Below are 17,398 nucleotides of genomic sequence, written 5' to 3'. Positions count from 1 at the left end.
ATCTAGTACTCGCAGACGAAATCGCGCATGAGCCAACGCGAAATTCGCGTTATACTCGCAGTTTCCTAATACAGTATATCAATCGCATTGGAGTAAATTCGCTTTGCGAAAATGTGTTATAGCACAACTGACTGTACTACACTATGGCTAATTTGCCATCACCACCTCAATGCAGTTCAAAGCAGGCTTCAGTGCAGAGGATGCAATACAACACCTATTGGTATTGGATTACTCGCTCAGCCTTTAGTATATACTTGCCATAACGGCGGATTTCGCTGGTGTGCTCGACTGCATTTGGTGGCCCAGCGTCCTGAGGATGCTCCGACAATGCAACACCCTGGGAAACCTATACAACTGTATAAAAACTTACCTCAATCACAGAAAGATCATTGTCACCGCTAAGTATTAGCAAGTTTCTAGACCTGTAGACCGAGGTTTTCCCCAAGGCTCGGTCCTGGGACCATTCTTTTGGTCCATTGTCTAGACAAATTCCTTGGGATGGGCCTTGAGTTTGTTTCGCCCCTGGCTTTTGAGGATGACCTGGTCTTGGTGGTACACGGTGACACGAGACCTCAGCTTGAACAGAGAGCGAATCAGGCTTTTAGGACTCTTCAGACCCAGGAATCCTTGCACAGACTCCTCATCTCTTGGAGAAAAGATAGTCTATATTATTGAAAGGAACTGCTCAGTATAGGAGGCCGCCGGTTATCAAAGTCACGGACAAATCTGCAAAACTCTATCCCACAATAAAATAGGAATTTTCATAGATATGAAGCTCACGTTTCACCCACACCTTCGGTTCTTGGTAGAAAAGATCAGAAAATATACAGCTATGGTTACTAGGATTAGCAGGGTCGAAACGCAGAGTTCTAACCATCTACAAGTCTTTCTTCCCTCCCATAATTTGTTAAGATGCAGCGGTCTAGTGTACAAAAGTTACCATAGTGAGAAACAAGCTCAGGCTAGAGTCAATCCAAAAATCCATTCTCCTAACTTTCATTAGGGCCTGCTGCACCGTGACCACCTCCTCTATCTGGACGGGCTCAGAATTGGTCTATACAGACGACTAAAGAAAGATATAACTGAAACTGCTGGAATTCGACTACACTCTACCAATCAACCCAATCAGGAGAGAAAGAAGACTTCTTGCTAGTCATTGTGGCAAGAAAGCTGGGAAAATACCACCAAGGGTTCAAAAACGAAGAAGTTTATACCCTCAGTTACACTGACTAGCCGAATGCCATCTACTTGGTACTCCCCTGGCCTGCAGGTGATATCCTTATGAACAGGACATGGCCCCCTTTCGATTAATTAACAGCGCTTGGTATAGAGAATAACCCACTTTGCTTCTGTGGTGAAGTGGAGAAGGGAGATCACGAGATGTACCAAGGCCCAGAATAGGAAGACCAACGAAACAGACACATCGCCAAGATACAGGACAATCCTAGCAACTGAATACGTTCTACTCATGAGTGTACACTGCTATGCTGTATTCACTGAATTTGGTCATTTTTTTTCAAAAGAGACGCAAAAATATTCATTCTAACGTGCAAAATCTAAATGGTAGCTAAAATATGCAATAGCTACACAATACTCTCCTATCGGAGAGTTAGGAGAGTATTGTGTAGCTATTGTTGTACGAAAAATTGTTGTAGCTATTGTTATCGTTGTACGAAACGGACATGTGCTAGTCACTAAGCCAAGTGACCTCGCTTACTGGACGGACCAAGATTACGGACCTGCATCTGCTTATCGAGGAGGATTAAGATATGACAAGGTTATTACATCATTCAGACCCAACTAGTATTTAACGAATGTATCTTGATATTGAAACCCTAGAGACATTCTCCGTTCTTGGACAGGTTACGTCTATCTCTACCTGAACATCATCGGAGGATCACATGCTACCTGACTCTGTTGGGTAGGATGTCTGCTGACACTGCACCGTTCTATAATGTTAATGTTTTGCCAACACCCCCTGAATGGCGATCATATAGGGACCCCTTCTCCCAATAATTTTCCCTACCAGGCTTGGTCCAATTCCATTCCCTTTTTTGCTTCAACTTCGTGAATGGGCCATCTTCCCTGCGGCCCACTCCCTTCTCCATTCATTCTGACCTACCCTCTTCCTCGCTATAGCTCCTCTCATCAAGATTTTTTTTACGGTTGTCTCCGTTAATGGTCTCTGGTTAGTCTCCGCTCAGGCGACCCTGGTGGACACTAACCAGAGAAAGATAATCCTAATGCCTGGTTCACCTCCCGTGGTGATGGGGGCCGAGGGATTATCTCAATGTGCTCATAGCCATTAATAGCTATGAACGCATTGAGATAGCCATAACAACACGCTATACTGCATAAACCACACATTACACACATTTCTGGCATTCATAGAGTTCTGTTTTCTTCACAAGAATACTGATGGCGCAGTTGTGGAAAACTACCGGTGGCGCCTTATCCTTAACACGGTGGCGCTTTATCCTTAACACTGTGCCACAATAAGTCATTGTATTTCAGCACAAGGAATTATGATAATTCCTTGTGCTGAAATATAGTTAAGTTTACAATACAAGGAAACGTGCTGTCCAGGGCAGTGCAGCACAATGAATCACATTAGCCACCAGAGTTACTATTAGTGTTCAAGATTCAATAGCACAGTGCAAGGAGCTGCGTTAAGCACGAGCATTACCATTTCAGGAATGTCCGATGACAATGAAGTCCGCCGGTCTGACATAATATGCTCGCGACAGCATTAACAACATCGATTTGCACCAGCTTGATTTCACAACACTGATAAAAGATGAATAAGCTTCATAAATCTAGCAGTCCAGGGACATCCTGACTCCAGAGCCATGCTGAAGTGCGCAGCGATGAAAGTGGGCGCTCACCTTAAAAAAAATGGAACAGAGTACTTCATCCTGTTTACTTTTCCCATGTGAAAGTAAACAGGAGGAAGTAAACAGTACTTCATCCTGTTTACTTTCACATGAGGAGAAGTTGACCTTTGTCAAAATGGCCCAATTTTTGAGAGTACTGTGAATTAAAAATGTCTCGTTTTCTCCCACCATATTAGTCAGCTAGTCTGGCATCTTGATAAACAAATGGAAAAAAAGCTGGAGCAAATAGAAGAATCGTTTGGCGATATTTTTATCTATTACGAAATCCTTTGACTTTGTTTCTGTGGCAGATAAGGGCGGGTTCTGATTTTACTTTATTGAATACAGCTTCCAGATATTTGGCTAGGAGATTGCTCTGACAAAAATTGTGGAAAACGAATTTCTCCTTTGCTGAATAATAGTGGTTAACTGCCCATTTAAATAGGAGCAATGGAGGCCCAAACGTCTCTTCACTGCTAAAGGATTGTATTAGTTATAATAGTACTCTGTGGAATATTTCAATATCCCTTCTAAAACTATCTAAATTTTAAGCAGTTTCTGGAACTGTTTGGAACATTTTTAAGCTGTTCTATTAGTCGTTGCCTCCCACTTCTAGGGGTATCACGAACACTTCCATCCTTTTAATCATTTCGTTGAACTGATTTAGCGAGACATTGATCAGATTTTTCCTTTCATCTCTATAGGAGTTGAGGCACTCCACGACTGAAGAACCATTTTTATAACAACATATGGTAAGGTAATTGCTTTTCAATTGTTAATCATTTCGGAATGTTTAAATACATTCTGAAATGATTGACCGAAATGAAGGTGTACGAAATGACATTCATTCAATCTATTATTAAGATCTCTCTCTCTCTAAGATTAAATTCATCATGGTAATTTATTTTTGCTCCTCTGTTTTTATCTGTATCATTTTACCGACGATGAATTTAGTTTTATTCCTTGGCTTGCATCTTAAATTCTGGTAAATATATTAAAAGTACTGTTTTGGTCTGGATTAGTGACTGTACTCCCATAATAACTATGACCACAACTTTCTTTAAATTCTCCCAAATAGGACTACACTGCTTTGAGAATTTTTGATCCACTGTAAATGTTTAAGTATCATGTAATCTTTGCATGCTATGAACGCATTGACATAGCCAGAAGAAAACAAACTTGAGATGGGTAACGATTTTAGCAAATTCATTTATAAAATTTGCGTAACATCTGCACATGTTTATATGCAAATCCTAATAGCTTAATTTTGTTGATAAACGTTTTCATTATTGTGAAAAAATATATTGAAATTTGACCATCAATATTTGTTTATTTTACTTTCAGCTCTGTCTACGGCCATCATTATATCCTCTCCGAAACAAAGGTAATTGTCATTAGTTATTTTTAAATAATTTATTGCATGTTTCTTTGATGCATAAAAAACACAGCGGTATTGCCCGTCACATCCCGAATAATCCTGGCCACCGTGCATACACGTGGTAGAAAGGTATAACTAAACATTTACACAAAAGTAACAATAAAAATATGATACAAAACTTTACCAGACTGATGATTTCTCCACACTTTACCCATTGTCAATATCATCGTTTTGCCAACTCAACAAATTACTCAGAAGTTGAACTTTCTCAAAACCTTATTCAGAAAATTTAAGTAATTTTCCTCGGTGACTTTAATTTTCATAATTCTGAGACTCCATCTTCAATTTGATAGTTGTGAGCACTCCGTTGGTAGAGCTGAAGTGTTTGCTATTACTAATGACCATACACAACTTGTTCATTTCCCTAATAGAATACCAAACAATTTTAACCAGAATAAAACCTTTGATCTCAGTATTAAGAAGGCCAAATGATCCAAGATAATGGACTTTTTCTGCACCAGACAAATAATAAAAATAAATTTTAAAAATACCTTTCCCAAAAGGTTTCGATGAATTGAGCTTTGAATTTAGCCCATCCTCACTGCTTCTACCACTTCGGGAGAAAAGTTATTACAGTGCTTGACAACAGCTTTGCATAGGGTAAGTTAATGAGATCCAGTGTTCAGTTCTTCCCTGAGATTTTATATTTGTGCCTTCTGGTCTTTGTCTCACTACGAGGGAGGGAGACCCGACTTTGCTTATTAATTTATTTATTTATTATTTCACTCAGCCCCTTCAGCGTTTATATACTCAATCATCTAACCCTTAGATGTCAAATTTTGCATTCCAAACCTTCTAGGCCTCAGTAGCCCTTGTGTCGTTAAGCTCTATACCAACAACAACCACACCTTCTAAGCCGTTCTTCATATGTGCATCGATTTGCATTCGTAAATAATCTGGTCATCTATCTTTGAACTGTCAGCAGAAGGTCCTGTCGTTTTTTTTTTTTTTTTTTTTTTTTCAAGTGCAGTCTCCAGACTGGAATACAATACCCACATGCGGTCCAACCATTCTTTTATAGAGAGGGATAATAACGTCCTTTTCCGTGCTAAATAAATCTGGAGAGCACACCGTGTGCCTTCCTAGCTACCTAATTTATACGGTATGGAAATTTTCATATCGTATTAAATCACACCTAGGTTTTTTCATCGCGAGCCAATTTTGGCTCTTATTTCCCCCCTCCCCGCTTACATGTGATTCCAGGATTTCTGTTCCCCAAATTCAAATTCTTACATTTAGAAGCAATAAATTTTAGTTACCATTTTACGAGCCATACCTGCAACCGATGCAAGTCTTTTCTAATTGCGCGAATTGTCAATCATCACCAGACTTTGAAAACTTGTCAAAGTTTGTTGACATCGTCAATATCATTTAAAATAATTAAAAAAGGGAATGCCACTTCCTACACCGGTTCACTCTGAGGAATGACCGTTTATGACAACCTGCTGTCTCTGCTATCTTTTAGCCAGCTGGCGATCCAGAATTGAATCTTACCAGTACTCTCTATTTGTTCTAATTTATATAGCAGCCTTCTATGAGGAAGGGCATTTATTATATATAAGGTCTTTTCCTTGCCAATAACTCTTCAAAGTACACAGCTAATGTTAATGATCCTCCCAGTATCCCATATCACAACTCTCTGATGGTCATGGCCATTCTCAACTATGGCATTACAACAATGAAAAACAAACCCAATGCCAGTGAAATTCCTGGCATGGGAATGTAGGGATGAAATTCCTTATTCCTCGTTCCATCCTAAACTCCGGTCTTTAATCTAAACCCCTGCTTTCCAACAAATACAGACTGTTCAACATTAGAATGTATCATATCGCAATTAGCTTGGCTAATCTTCATTTTCTGCTAAACTTTGCAGTAGAATTTGCAACAGTTGGGAAACAATTGTTAATCAATTCAAGCCTAGTTTTGAACAGGCTTGAAAACTTGCTTCTTTTCCAAATGGTAGTTGAGCTTTTTCTAGCCTCTGGCTATTGTTGTTTACTGCAACATCTGTCTATTCTGGCGCCTCCGTAGCCAGGTGGGCAGGAGCAGCAGTGCGTAGCACACGCTTCTTGATCAGACTGGGGTTCGAGCCCGTGACCACTAAATACGGAGGATGCGGAAAGGTCAGGGAATGACCACCGCATATCCCCGGAGCAATATGGCCTTAGTTGCTAATGCTCCTGAAAACCAAATAACAAACAAACAAACTAGTCCACCAGTGATTCTGAAAAAAGGTCAGGTTACCCCTCCACTTCGGGAGTGTTTCAATCTCCCATAGGATTCAATTTCTACTCCTGACCGATAACACCAACCGTCTGTTTACCGAACGAGCAACAATACAAATGCCGTTACGGCAAAGTACTTTTACCTATAAATTTCATCGAACTTTTGCATGCTTCTCGTGCAGGCCTTCTTTTCCTTCGCCACTTTTATCATTAGTTTAATTTCTTTACATGAATTCTAAAGAAATTTTACAGACTAGTCTTAAAGGATGTGGTAAAAGCTTAAGTGAAGAACTTAAATCATCATATTGAACGTGACAGTATTCAACTCCTTACGGATTATTTTATTAATGTGAAAGAAATGAAATGTTATTGTAAGAAATAAAATAATACTTCGAGGGTAATATTCTTCAAGAAATGAGCAATTTATACACCACAGTAGATAGCCTATCCTACACCTTCTATGTGGATGTAGTACACAATACCTCATACTTCTTGTCTTCTCAGTAAACAGTGTGCGCGTTGTCCATATTTTCCTTTAATAAACCTTAAACGAAGTGTTTTCTTCGTAGATCCTGTACATACCTAGACCTAGTACGGGTTTTCTAACGTGATGTTTATTTATCGTGGTGTATGTGTGTTGCAATCTCCCATTTCGTAAAAGTATTCCGGGATACTTTAATATTACACCTTAGTGACTAACAAGAAGGAAAACTAACATTTCATGCCCTCTACCTCCGAAAATCTCTTTGCGAGGCAAATACCCCATTTTACAGGGTGATCCAAAAAGGATTTTACAACTTCGTAAGTGTATAGAAGTTTATTCAGAAGACTTATGTAATTTATTTAACTGTCATATTGGAGCAAAACACATCAAGTTTTACTGACGTAGTACGGAATTCCGTCACCGTGAGCGCCAGTGGCTTGCATTTCAAATATGGTTACTTTGACAGGACTACTTTCACATTTCATGTTAGAGGTAGGGTTAACACCCGCAACTGCAGGATTTGGGCCGGCGAAAACTCGTGTGCACGTCTGGTACATGTTTGTGACAACCTTTGAATGTCTGTTTTTTTGAATGGTGAATGTCTCTTGCGCCCTCAGCGAAGGTTTACGGATCCTTCTTTTTCCATGAGACAACCATCAACGGTATCATGTTTCTGGATATGCTGGAAAATTTTCTCATTCCACAGTTCGACGAAGATGACCACGAAGGACGCTTTCAATTTCAACAAAATGGAGCACCTCCTCACTACCTGATGGGGGGGTAAGGGAATTCCTCAATAACCGTTTCCCAGGTCGAGCAGGACTGTTAGCATGGCCACCTCGTTCCCCAGATTTGACACCTCTAGACTTTTTTCTATGGGGTTTCATCCTTACCTACCAATCATGCCGAGCTCAAAACTAAAGTCACCACCCTTACAGATGTCATGCCTGATATGTTACGTTGCGTTTGGGAGGAAATTGAGTTCAGATGGTATGTCTGCCGTATCATCAATGGCAGTCACATCCAATCAAAATGACTGTTCTAGGTAAAACTTGATGTTTTTTGCTACAATATGACAGTTCAATAAATTATATAAGTCTTCTGAATAAATTTCTATACACTTACGAATTTGTAAAGTTCTTTGAATCACCCTGTATAATGAAACGAAGGTTAACCGGACAAGTCATAACAGCGAAATGTCTATACCTGGCCAATTTAAGATTGTACTCTTTGGAAACTTATTCCATGTTCAAAAATAACGATTTCTCGTTTTTTTATTATTTATTTATTCTTGTGTCATTGAAATGTGGTATTCTTGGGATGGGCCATGTGGTTACCATACGCTTTTCTTAACCATATGGCTCGGCGCTGTGTGGTTACGAAAATGAATGTTTCACAACAAAAGTATTCATTTTCCGAGCTAATATTATATTTAATGTATGAGATATTTTGATCCATTGCACTATAAATATTCCACAGGTTGAGAGAGCTGGACGAAGCGACACCGATGACGTCGTGTTTTGGTTGCTCATTGCCCTCATCATCATCATCATAGTGCTAGTGATCATCGCTATTATCTGCTACTGTTGCTGCTTTAGAGCATCATCCCAGTAAGAAACATTTTTGTTATTATTAATACTCCATTTGAATCTCATTCTAAAATAAAACAGAATCTCATTCTAAAATAAAATATAACCTTGCGATATATTTCAATTTTTTATTTTATTGAGTTCATTTTAGTAAAATCTTAAAAATTTATAAATAGTTAACATTAATTATTACATATTCATTACATTTGCTACTTCAAATATCAACATTTTGGGCTTTTCATTTGCAAATCTTTGGATCATTTAATCCGGATCTAAATCCTTGGCGATGGCATTTTTTCAATTAATAAGGTTACCAACGCATTCAACTGATTTTGTGTCATCGTGAAACGCATATAGGTTTGATTAAGGTCATCTTTGAAAAAACTATCTTCGAAACGGGCTTCTTATAGTGGCAACGTTACAAGAATTCTCAGAACAGGATAGGAGTTGCTAATGAGGCCATCCATCTTTTTGAGTAAGGGAATTTACATATTGTTAGTGAGAATAACTGAAATGGTTTCGCAAATATTTTAATTCTTCGTATAAATGAATCACTGAGAGATGACTTTCTAGTAACCATCTATAGGCAGAAATTATAAATCAGTATTGGAATTGAATATTGCTCTTTCACGTTTACAACTGAAACATTTTTCAGTTTTTTTTTTCTAGACAACTATTTTATTGTTGAAAAACTGGATCCTAAAATTTTCCTCCTATCATTCCAACTCGGTCTTGGTGTTAATTATTCAAACATTCTCTATCGGGCGAATTCCTGTTTACTCAAATTCAGGTCCAATTCCCTGGAAGGTTTGGATCTTCTAGAACTAACCTTTTTTGCAGATGCAGATTAGAAGCAACGGACTACAAAAAAGATTAAACTAACACACCTATTTTTGAATACAATGATATATAGTCGTATTTAACATATGTAGTATGCTTCAATTTGATATAAATATATGTGTATCTTCCATTAACCTTTTTAATAGGTTGTTGCCTAGTGCAAAATAAGCTCTACGGTCCGTGTTCTCCAACCTTCTTTAGAAGGAATTTGATTTATTCTGAAAGCAATAATTATTGCCTATTATTATATAATAATAATAATAGAGGAAATTATATAATAATTATTATATAATTTCCTCTTATTTCCAAATAGAATTCCTTTTTTTTTAAACTGTTCGCTTCTTGCTTGTTGACTGAGAGCGACATTTTTCTGTTACTCATTTGAATTTTGGCGTTCTTCCTAAACTTCGGCACTCTGAGCCAAAGCCACGTTGCCTCACTGTCACACTGAAATTTTTGTGCTGGCAAGGCAATCGTAGAAACAGAAATTATTGGGGACGAGATCTAATGGATGAGCAACGATTTCAAATCTAATTTCATGAATGAACCGGAGTACATTGGTGACGCAAACTTCCCTCTCCCCTCTTTAATTTCTGCGCTCAGTTTTTCGACTAAACTTGCATAATGATTGTATGATACGGTCTGTCAATCCATGAAATTAACTCAGAATTCCAGTCATTATAACCTTGAATGCAGAACTTCTTTAGAGGAGATTGATGATGCGTCTATTGTTTTCTCTCAAGTGCTGAACACCATCTCACTTATAAAAAAAAAAAAAAAAAAAATATTTACAAAGTGTCAAAATCCCCTATTGAATTTTTTCATACTAATTTCCCCGTCATTAAGAACTGCATTGCTTCCATAAATTGTCCTGGACTCTCAAATTTTACGAATGCTGTAGTGATCCGTCGATTATCATGCAAATGTTTTTATGACTGGTTTGTAGCTCTATTAGACAATATGCTGTTTGTTTGTTTGTTTGTTTTTGGTTTTTTATTGGCGCATTGGCAGCTGTGGCCATAATGCGCCGACAATATGCACTAAGTGATTACTGAATAATGACTATCCTTATGAACACTGAATGCGACCTGTTGACCACGTGACGTACGAGGGTGCGGGGTTAGTCGACCTACATAGCCTTGATAAGGTGTCAGTGGTTCAGTCGGTAGTAAAATTCCGAGTGATGGGTAAAAGGAAGCATTTATCGTACACTTTGATAAAGGACAGATTGTGGGAGCTCGACGAGCTGGTGCCTCGATTTCCCAAACGGCTGAATTGGTAGGGTGTTCGAGAGTCGCTGTAGTTAAAGTATACCAGGACTGGCGTCAAAATGGTCAAACAACGACCCGACGGCAAAACTGCAAAGGTCAACGAAAGGTTGATGTTAGAGGTAAGCGCCAGGTCCAACGACTCGAACAGGCGCAGCACTGTTGAAGAGTTGACTACCCAATGGTCATGCTAGATATTCCGCCAACCCGGAGCAATATCTGGCATGATCATGCGTCGCACGTATGAGCTCTACCAGCAGCCGGCCCCTATGGCATCCGCTCCTAACCAAGGTTCATCGGCGTAAAGACTCATCTGGTGCAAAGAGCATGAAAGTTTGACGTCGGAAAACTGGAAGAAGGTGTGCTCGTCGGATGAGTCGCGTTACTTGCTCCACACCGTGGATGATCGTGTACGGGATTTGGCATCAACAACATGAGGCTCTTGATCCATCATGCATTGTAAAGTGCAGGCCGGTGGAGGCGGTTGTATGGTGTGGGGCATGTTTCACTGGCAGGAACTTGGACCCCTGGTGCATGTGGAACAACGTATCAGTGGTCTCCGCTATCGTCAACTGCTTGCTGACTGTGTACACCCCGTTATGTTACACTTTTCCCGAATGACGATGGTGTCTTCCAAGATGACAATGCGCCGAGCCATCGCGCACTTGTTGTGCAGGGATGGTTTGAGGAACACAGTTCTGATTTCCAACATATCGATTGGCCTCCGAACTCCGCCGATATCAATCCCATAGAGCACTTGTGGGACACTATGGAAAGGCATATCAGTTGTCTGGATACACCAATTACCTGCATTGCTGACCGCATTACACACAGCTTGTTTGGCCATACCTCCCTACAACTTGTTGAATCACTGCCACGTCGGATAGCTGCTGTACCGAGGGCAAAAGGAGGACCTACGAAGTATTAGGTAGGTGGTCATAATTCAGTGATCACTCAGTGTATAAAAGAGGCATATTTTTTTAATGTTTGCTATAAAATATTAAATTGTGATAGTTTTCATGTTAAGTCTTTTTAATCATCTCTTTTGGCCATTTGAACTTTTTGATCATCCCTGGTATCATGCATAATTATGTACATAAAGAGGTACTTTTATGGTATATCTTTCTGTGTGGGAAGTGTATACAAAATACATTTTAAAATATAAAAATTTCTCTCTTTCTCTTCCATCCCCCTGAAGCTATTTAAATTTCACCACTCTGCATGGTTTTCGATGCTAATAGCTGTTTTTAACTGTTTTTTACACTGATTTCAGAAAGATTATTCGTTTTTTCTATCACGTACTGTTTTACCCAAATCACAATTTCATTGATGTCATAAATATATTGACATGTTCTCAACACTGCCTGCAGTCATTTGTGAGGTTATCGTGTCAAATCTGTGCTGAAAAATCACTAAAAGTTCTTCACGCAAGTGTTTTAACAATCCGAACTTATTTTGTTATATTTGTGGAAGTTATGTTCTCCTCAAGCAGAGACAAGATAATACAGAATTTGTAAAAATAATGTATTGTGCTTATTATGATGGACGACTGAGATTTAAGGGAACTATGAATAAAAGAAAAACCAGGCCTTGTTATTCAGAACTTTTTAGGGAACAACAAGAAAATAGTAGAAAATATGTTAGCAAAACTTCTAGAAACTGGGCTGCAACTTGAGTGTCAAGGTACATTTTTTACACTCCCATATCGACTACTTCCCAGAAAATTTAGGAAGTTTTAGTGAAGAATAGAGTGAGAAGTTTCACCAGGAGATTAAAGACATGGAGATGAGATACCAGGTTGGTGGAGTATCAAGATGATGGCTGACTATTGCTGGATGCTAAAGAGGGACTGTTACTTTACAGTCCTGCAAGAAGATCAAAGAAACGAATATTTGGCCCACCGTTGATCAGTTTTAAAATTGAGAGGGAGTGTTTTATGGACTTTTTTTTACCACACTGCCCTTTCTAATCGTATTTTCAACATGTATTCAAATATAAAAGTCTGGAAAAGTAGAATTTTGTTATATCTTAGTGTACAAATTCTGCGAAAAAGCAAATTTTCTTTTGTGATTTTTGGTGAAACCTGACGTGATGGAAAGAAATAGAAAATGATTCAGAAACACCCTTTCCTGAGAAAACATGAGTAATGTTCTTTTCAAAATGCAGATTGGTGAATTATTAAATTGTGAAATATTCAGCAGTAATACATGCTATGCGTTCAATTTCAGGTCACACGTACATAAGTTAGAGGCAAATAATAAGGTCGCTCCCAAGGAAAACGTAATCACGTTTAAAGAAGACGAAGTCTCAAAAGAAACAAAGGAAACTGTAAAGTATGTTTATTTTCCAGAATACCTTCTCACGGAAACACAATATTGTTACAAATTTCCACGAATGGTTTAGTTTTATACATTGAAGTTTCAAGAAGTCCTGCTAATTAGGCGATTATTTAATGAATACGTGCGATAAAATATTTTTATATTTGTTTTTATTGATGAAAGAAGTTAAAGTTCCTATTCGTTTAGATTTACGCGTATATGTGGGTTGCCCTGTTCGCAATTCACATTTCTAACCTTGTGTGAGATGGCCAGCCACTTAAATAACAAGTACAAATGTAATGGCTTCCGTTCTTAAAGTAAGGTATGTTTTAATTAAAATGATATAAATTGAGTGTGTTTGTTGTTGTGCCCTGAAAAATGTTCCACTTATGTTCCTTTCAGAATACAGGACGAAACGAAAGATGGATGGAGTGGAGATCCAAGATATAGGCGAAAGTTCAAAAGTCGGCCGGCATCTGCGAACGAAGGAAAAGCAGTTGCAGATGGTGAAGCTAATCTTACTGTTAGAACTCGCCACGTGATGCGTCGCCCTCCTACACCCTTTATTAGGACGCGAGATGACGCTTATTACAGTGACCAGGAAGATGGAGCCAGAGGGGATGGAATAATGGCAAGGTTATATCGACAAGGGCGACCCCTTTCGCCTGACGCAGGAACGATGTTGCGAGACTTATCGCGGGAAGATATGAGTGCACGGAGAGTTGGGAGGTATGTAGTAGTGAAAAAAGAAATGAGACCCGCAAGAGCTCGAGGGGAGTACGAAGAAGGGACATCGAATACTCAAGAGCGGACAAGTGAGGGTCCGAAGAGGACCGAAATTCTCTATATCCGCAGTCCTCTGAGGGATGATGAGGATGAACAGAGAAGGAAAACTTTCTTATATGACCGAAACAGGATGGGCAGCGAGCATTTCAGAAGTGTCAGTGAAACGGGATTGAATGCAGATGATGGAAGAGAGTCAGGTTCGCGATACCACAGGAGTTTTCGTCATCGTATTCCAGATTACAGAAGTGACTCTGAGAGGCCAGAAGGAAGCAATAGGCAGCTGAAGTTTTCCCGCTACCATCGTACTGATAGTGATGTGTATGTGAACAACGCAGACACCGAGCTTCTTGGTCCACCTGATGGCCGTCCTGCACCCTATCAAACCCCAGCTAACCAGTGGGGTGCTCAACCGTACACCACAAAAGAGTTCGATCGTGATCGTCAGCAACGCCAAGGACCTACTTGGTGGGAGTTAGAAGAATACTATCGTCGTTTTCCTAATCATCGCTATCACGGAAACAATGAAAGAGAGCCTCATCCATCAGGAGCATTCAGTGATGCTACAATGACACGAGAGGAGAGAGTGAGGTTTGCTCACGAGCATGCGGACCAAAATGTGCAAATCGAAGTGACAACAGATGTGAAAACACAAACAGCTGACGACGCCAATCAGGACGTGGAGATCAGTACTGAGTACAGAGAAACGCTAGGAGACACAAGGCAAAGCGAAGGTGGCGCCACAGGTGATGTTAAAGACGACGACGACGATGAAGGAGGAGGAAGTCGGCAAACGGAGACACAAGTCCTAAAAGTCAGTATTGAGCAAAATGATCCAGATGACTCAAAACTCCTTCGCCAGTCCACCACAACTTTGGAAGAAAGAACAGTAACACACGAACATGAACAAGATGATTCGGACTCTGGAATTGGTAAAGACGGGGCAGGACTTCGTCTCAAGAAAAATAATCTTCTAGAAAAGAAAAGTTTATTCACGATAGCCTATGACGGCATGCGGACTCGCGGACTGAAATCTGCAGAAAGTCGCAATGATAGTCCTTAATTTTTTTTTCTTCTTTTTGTCTAATACTCGTACAATGTGAAAAACAAGTTTCTTCTGTAAATGGCACCAGATGTCAAAAAAAAAAAAAAAAAAACAGCCTTGCTGGTTCTGTACGCGTTTCTAGAATTTTCTATTTTTATAGATAACATATTTGTAGGTGAGGACTGATCAATTTAGTCCACCGAGATTTTTTATATTGCTTAAAAGCAAAGCTGAAATTTTGTTCTGAACGGACAGTCTACTGCCAGATGATTCCCAACTCGTACAGCAGGTTTGTATTTTGTAGTCTTAAAAACTTCATATCATTCCGATTACATCAGTTAAATGAATGAATTTAGTTAGTGTGTATTTTGTATCGATATAAAAAAATAGCTTAATATAATTTAAAACTAATTATTAAAATTACAAAAGCTTCATTTAAATGAACTACTATTATTCGTTAATATTGAGTGCTAAGTTGTATATTATATTTTACCCTCGTCTAATGGCAAAAGCCTTGTGCTACGAGAGCTATAATGTGACCGTATATGAAGAGCATAGTCTCCACCTGGACGTAGCAATCGACAAACTAAGTTTGTGCATCGATCTCATATTGTGTGGGCATACCGCTACGCCACTGGAGAAATTGCTGTTTTAATTAAAGTGTCTGCCACCACCCAGACCCTGGTTTAAATCTTTTTTTTTTTTTTTTTTTGAGATTTTATTGATGCACGGACAGTGAAGAACTGAACAACCATAATTGCTTGTGCCCACCAATGAGACCTTAAAAATAGATCGAAACATGCACTTTAAATAAAATAGCAATATACTTCTCCACTGGGGGAGCAGCATGTTTTATTTAGAGTAGTGCAATACCAAGACCTCGAGGATGTTACAGACATTTTCTCAGATATGCCAAGCTGGGCTTACTACCTGGGAGTCAAAAAGGCTGATGGTCGGTCTGTTAGTAACCCCCATGTTCAAATCCTGAAATACGACACATAGGATACTGGAGGTGACTTCCCGGGTGCGAACTAACGTAATCAAGGGTCGAGGTGTGGTGCCCATACCATCACGGAGATATCCACTCTCCCTTACATTTCGACGGTACAGCTCTAAAACGGTGTTAGAAGGCCAACCGCTAGATAATACACCGGACCAGCTAGAGTATAATATCGTTGTCTCTACTGTGATAGTGAATGGAAGGAGTCCGAGTAGTGTCGAGGCCACGTTGTCCAGGAGCTGGGTATATTCTTGCCATATCCACAAATTTAATTACTTCAAACAGCATGTCTTCGCCACCGTTTCTTATTAAAAATAAATAAAACGAAAACTGCGAAAACTTCCTAGTTAATTTCACAAATATACGCTGTCCATTTCCACTTACAGAATCCAAGTTATTGGATTCTGTAAGTGGAAATGGACCGCGTATATTTGTTGACTGTTCATCTCAGTTGTCCAAATTATTCGCTTCAAAGTTGGTACTTATGTCCGTTCTGATATTCCCTTTCAGAGACTTAGTAATTTGGAATCTCCTCTGGCTTAAAATCCCTCAACCACATTAATCTTCATCTGTTGCCTTTGTCGTCCTCCCAACTCCACTAATCATTTAGGACTCTGACTTCCTCCAGTCCAACTTTCCTAACAGTGAGATAATTTTAACGTTCACACCTCCACTGGTCGATCTTTTTCTCACAAAAATCTTTCAAAGTACACGATCGAGGTGAGTGGTCCTCTAGGCACCTGAGATCACAATTTGGTGTTGGAGCCTTTCTCCACCTCGTATTGTTTGGCCTTATAAGAATGCAAAATGGGATAATCTACGAGATTTGTTTTCCTTGGTCAGATTACTGTTTCAAACCTTCTGATGTCAACGTTTGCTCAGATCGTGTCAGTGAATTTTTTTTTGTAGGAAGGAAATCTTTTCTTTTTTTAAACCTTGTTCCTTAATAAATGCGCTAAGACTGTTCAGGATAAGAATGTTTGCATTTTGCAATTGGCTGGTATCCAAAACTCCAGTTTCATTTTCTGTCTACACCAAAGCTCGCAACAATTGTAAAGCGGTTAGTTATCAGCACAAACTAGATTTCGAACAGGCAATTTGCTTTTTGTCCAAATGGTGGTCGAGCATTCTGGTCTTTTGTCACTTCAGCCAAAGCTGATCTGCCAGCATCCTACTTTTCTTCCAACTCGTGTATTGATGATCCTGGTAAACCACCTGACACCATTGAATGCCTCATTTGGTCTTGAACAATCTTGATGGCATTTCTCCTGTTCTGTTTAGCTATTTTTTACTTTCTTATTCCGAAGGCGCTTTCCCTTCTGCTTGGAAATTTGCTCATATCCAGCCAGTTCCTAAAAGGAGTGATAAATCCCTCCCATTGCACTTCTACTCTTTATAAAGTAATGGAGAAATCAATTAACCACCAACTCTTAAAATATCTTGTAACTTTTCATGTAATCAACGATCGCCAGTATGGATTTCGTCAGTGTCGATCCACTGGTGATATTCTGACTTTGTTACCCACGTATGGGAAA

The 17,398-nt window shown here is 39.3% G+C and overlaps 1 protein-coding gene across 1 annotated transcript in view; it reads left to right on the top strand.

Moving 5' to 3' along the window:
* The window catches only part of Cad86C (Cadherin 86C), a 180,024-nt gene extending 165,143 nt beyond the window's left edge, over positions 1–14,881 (top strand). The window contains exons 21-24 of the mRNA XM_090380309.1: positions 4,218–4,257; positions 8,500–8,630; positions 12,946–13,050; positions 13,438–14,881. Coding sequence (XP_090236435.1) covers positions 4,218–4,257; positions 8,500–8,630; positions 12,946–13,050; positions 13,438–14,881 — 1,720 coding nt within the window. The remainder of the gene's footprint in view (positions 1–4,217; positions 4,258–8,499; positions 8,631–12,945; positions 13,051–13,437) is intronic.
* The last annotated feature ends 2,517 nt before the right edge of the window (positions 14,882–17,398 follow it).

This window comes from Mastigoproctus giganteus, chromosome 8 (genome assembly GCF_048544385.1).
Source record: "Mastigoproctus giganteus isolate SK-2022 chromosome 8, ASM4854438v1, whole genome shotgun sequence".
Lineage (NCBI taxonomy): Eukaryota > Metazoa > Arthropoda > Arachnida > Uropygi > Thelyphonidae > Mastigoproctus > Mastigoproctus giganteus.
Note: the sequence above shows the minus strand (reverse complement) of the source record. Positions and strands in the feature narration are given on the sequence as shown.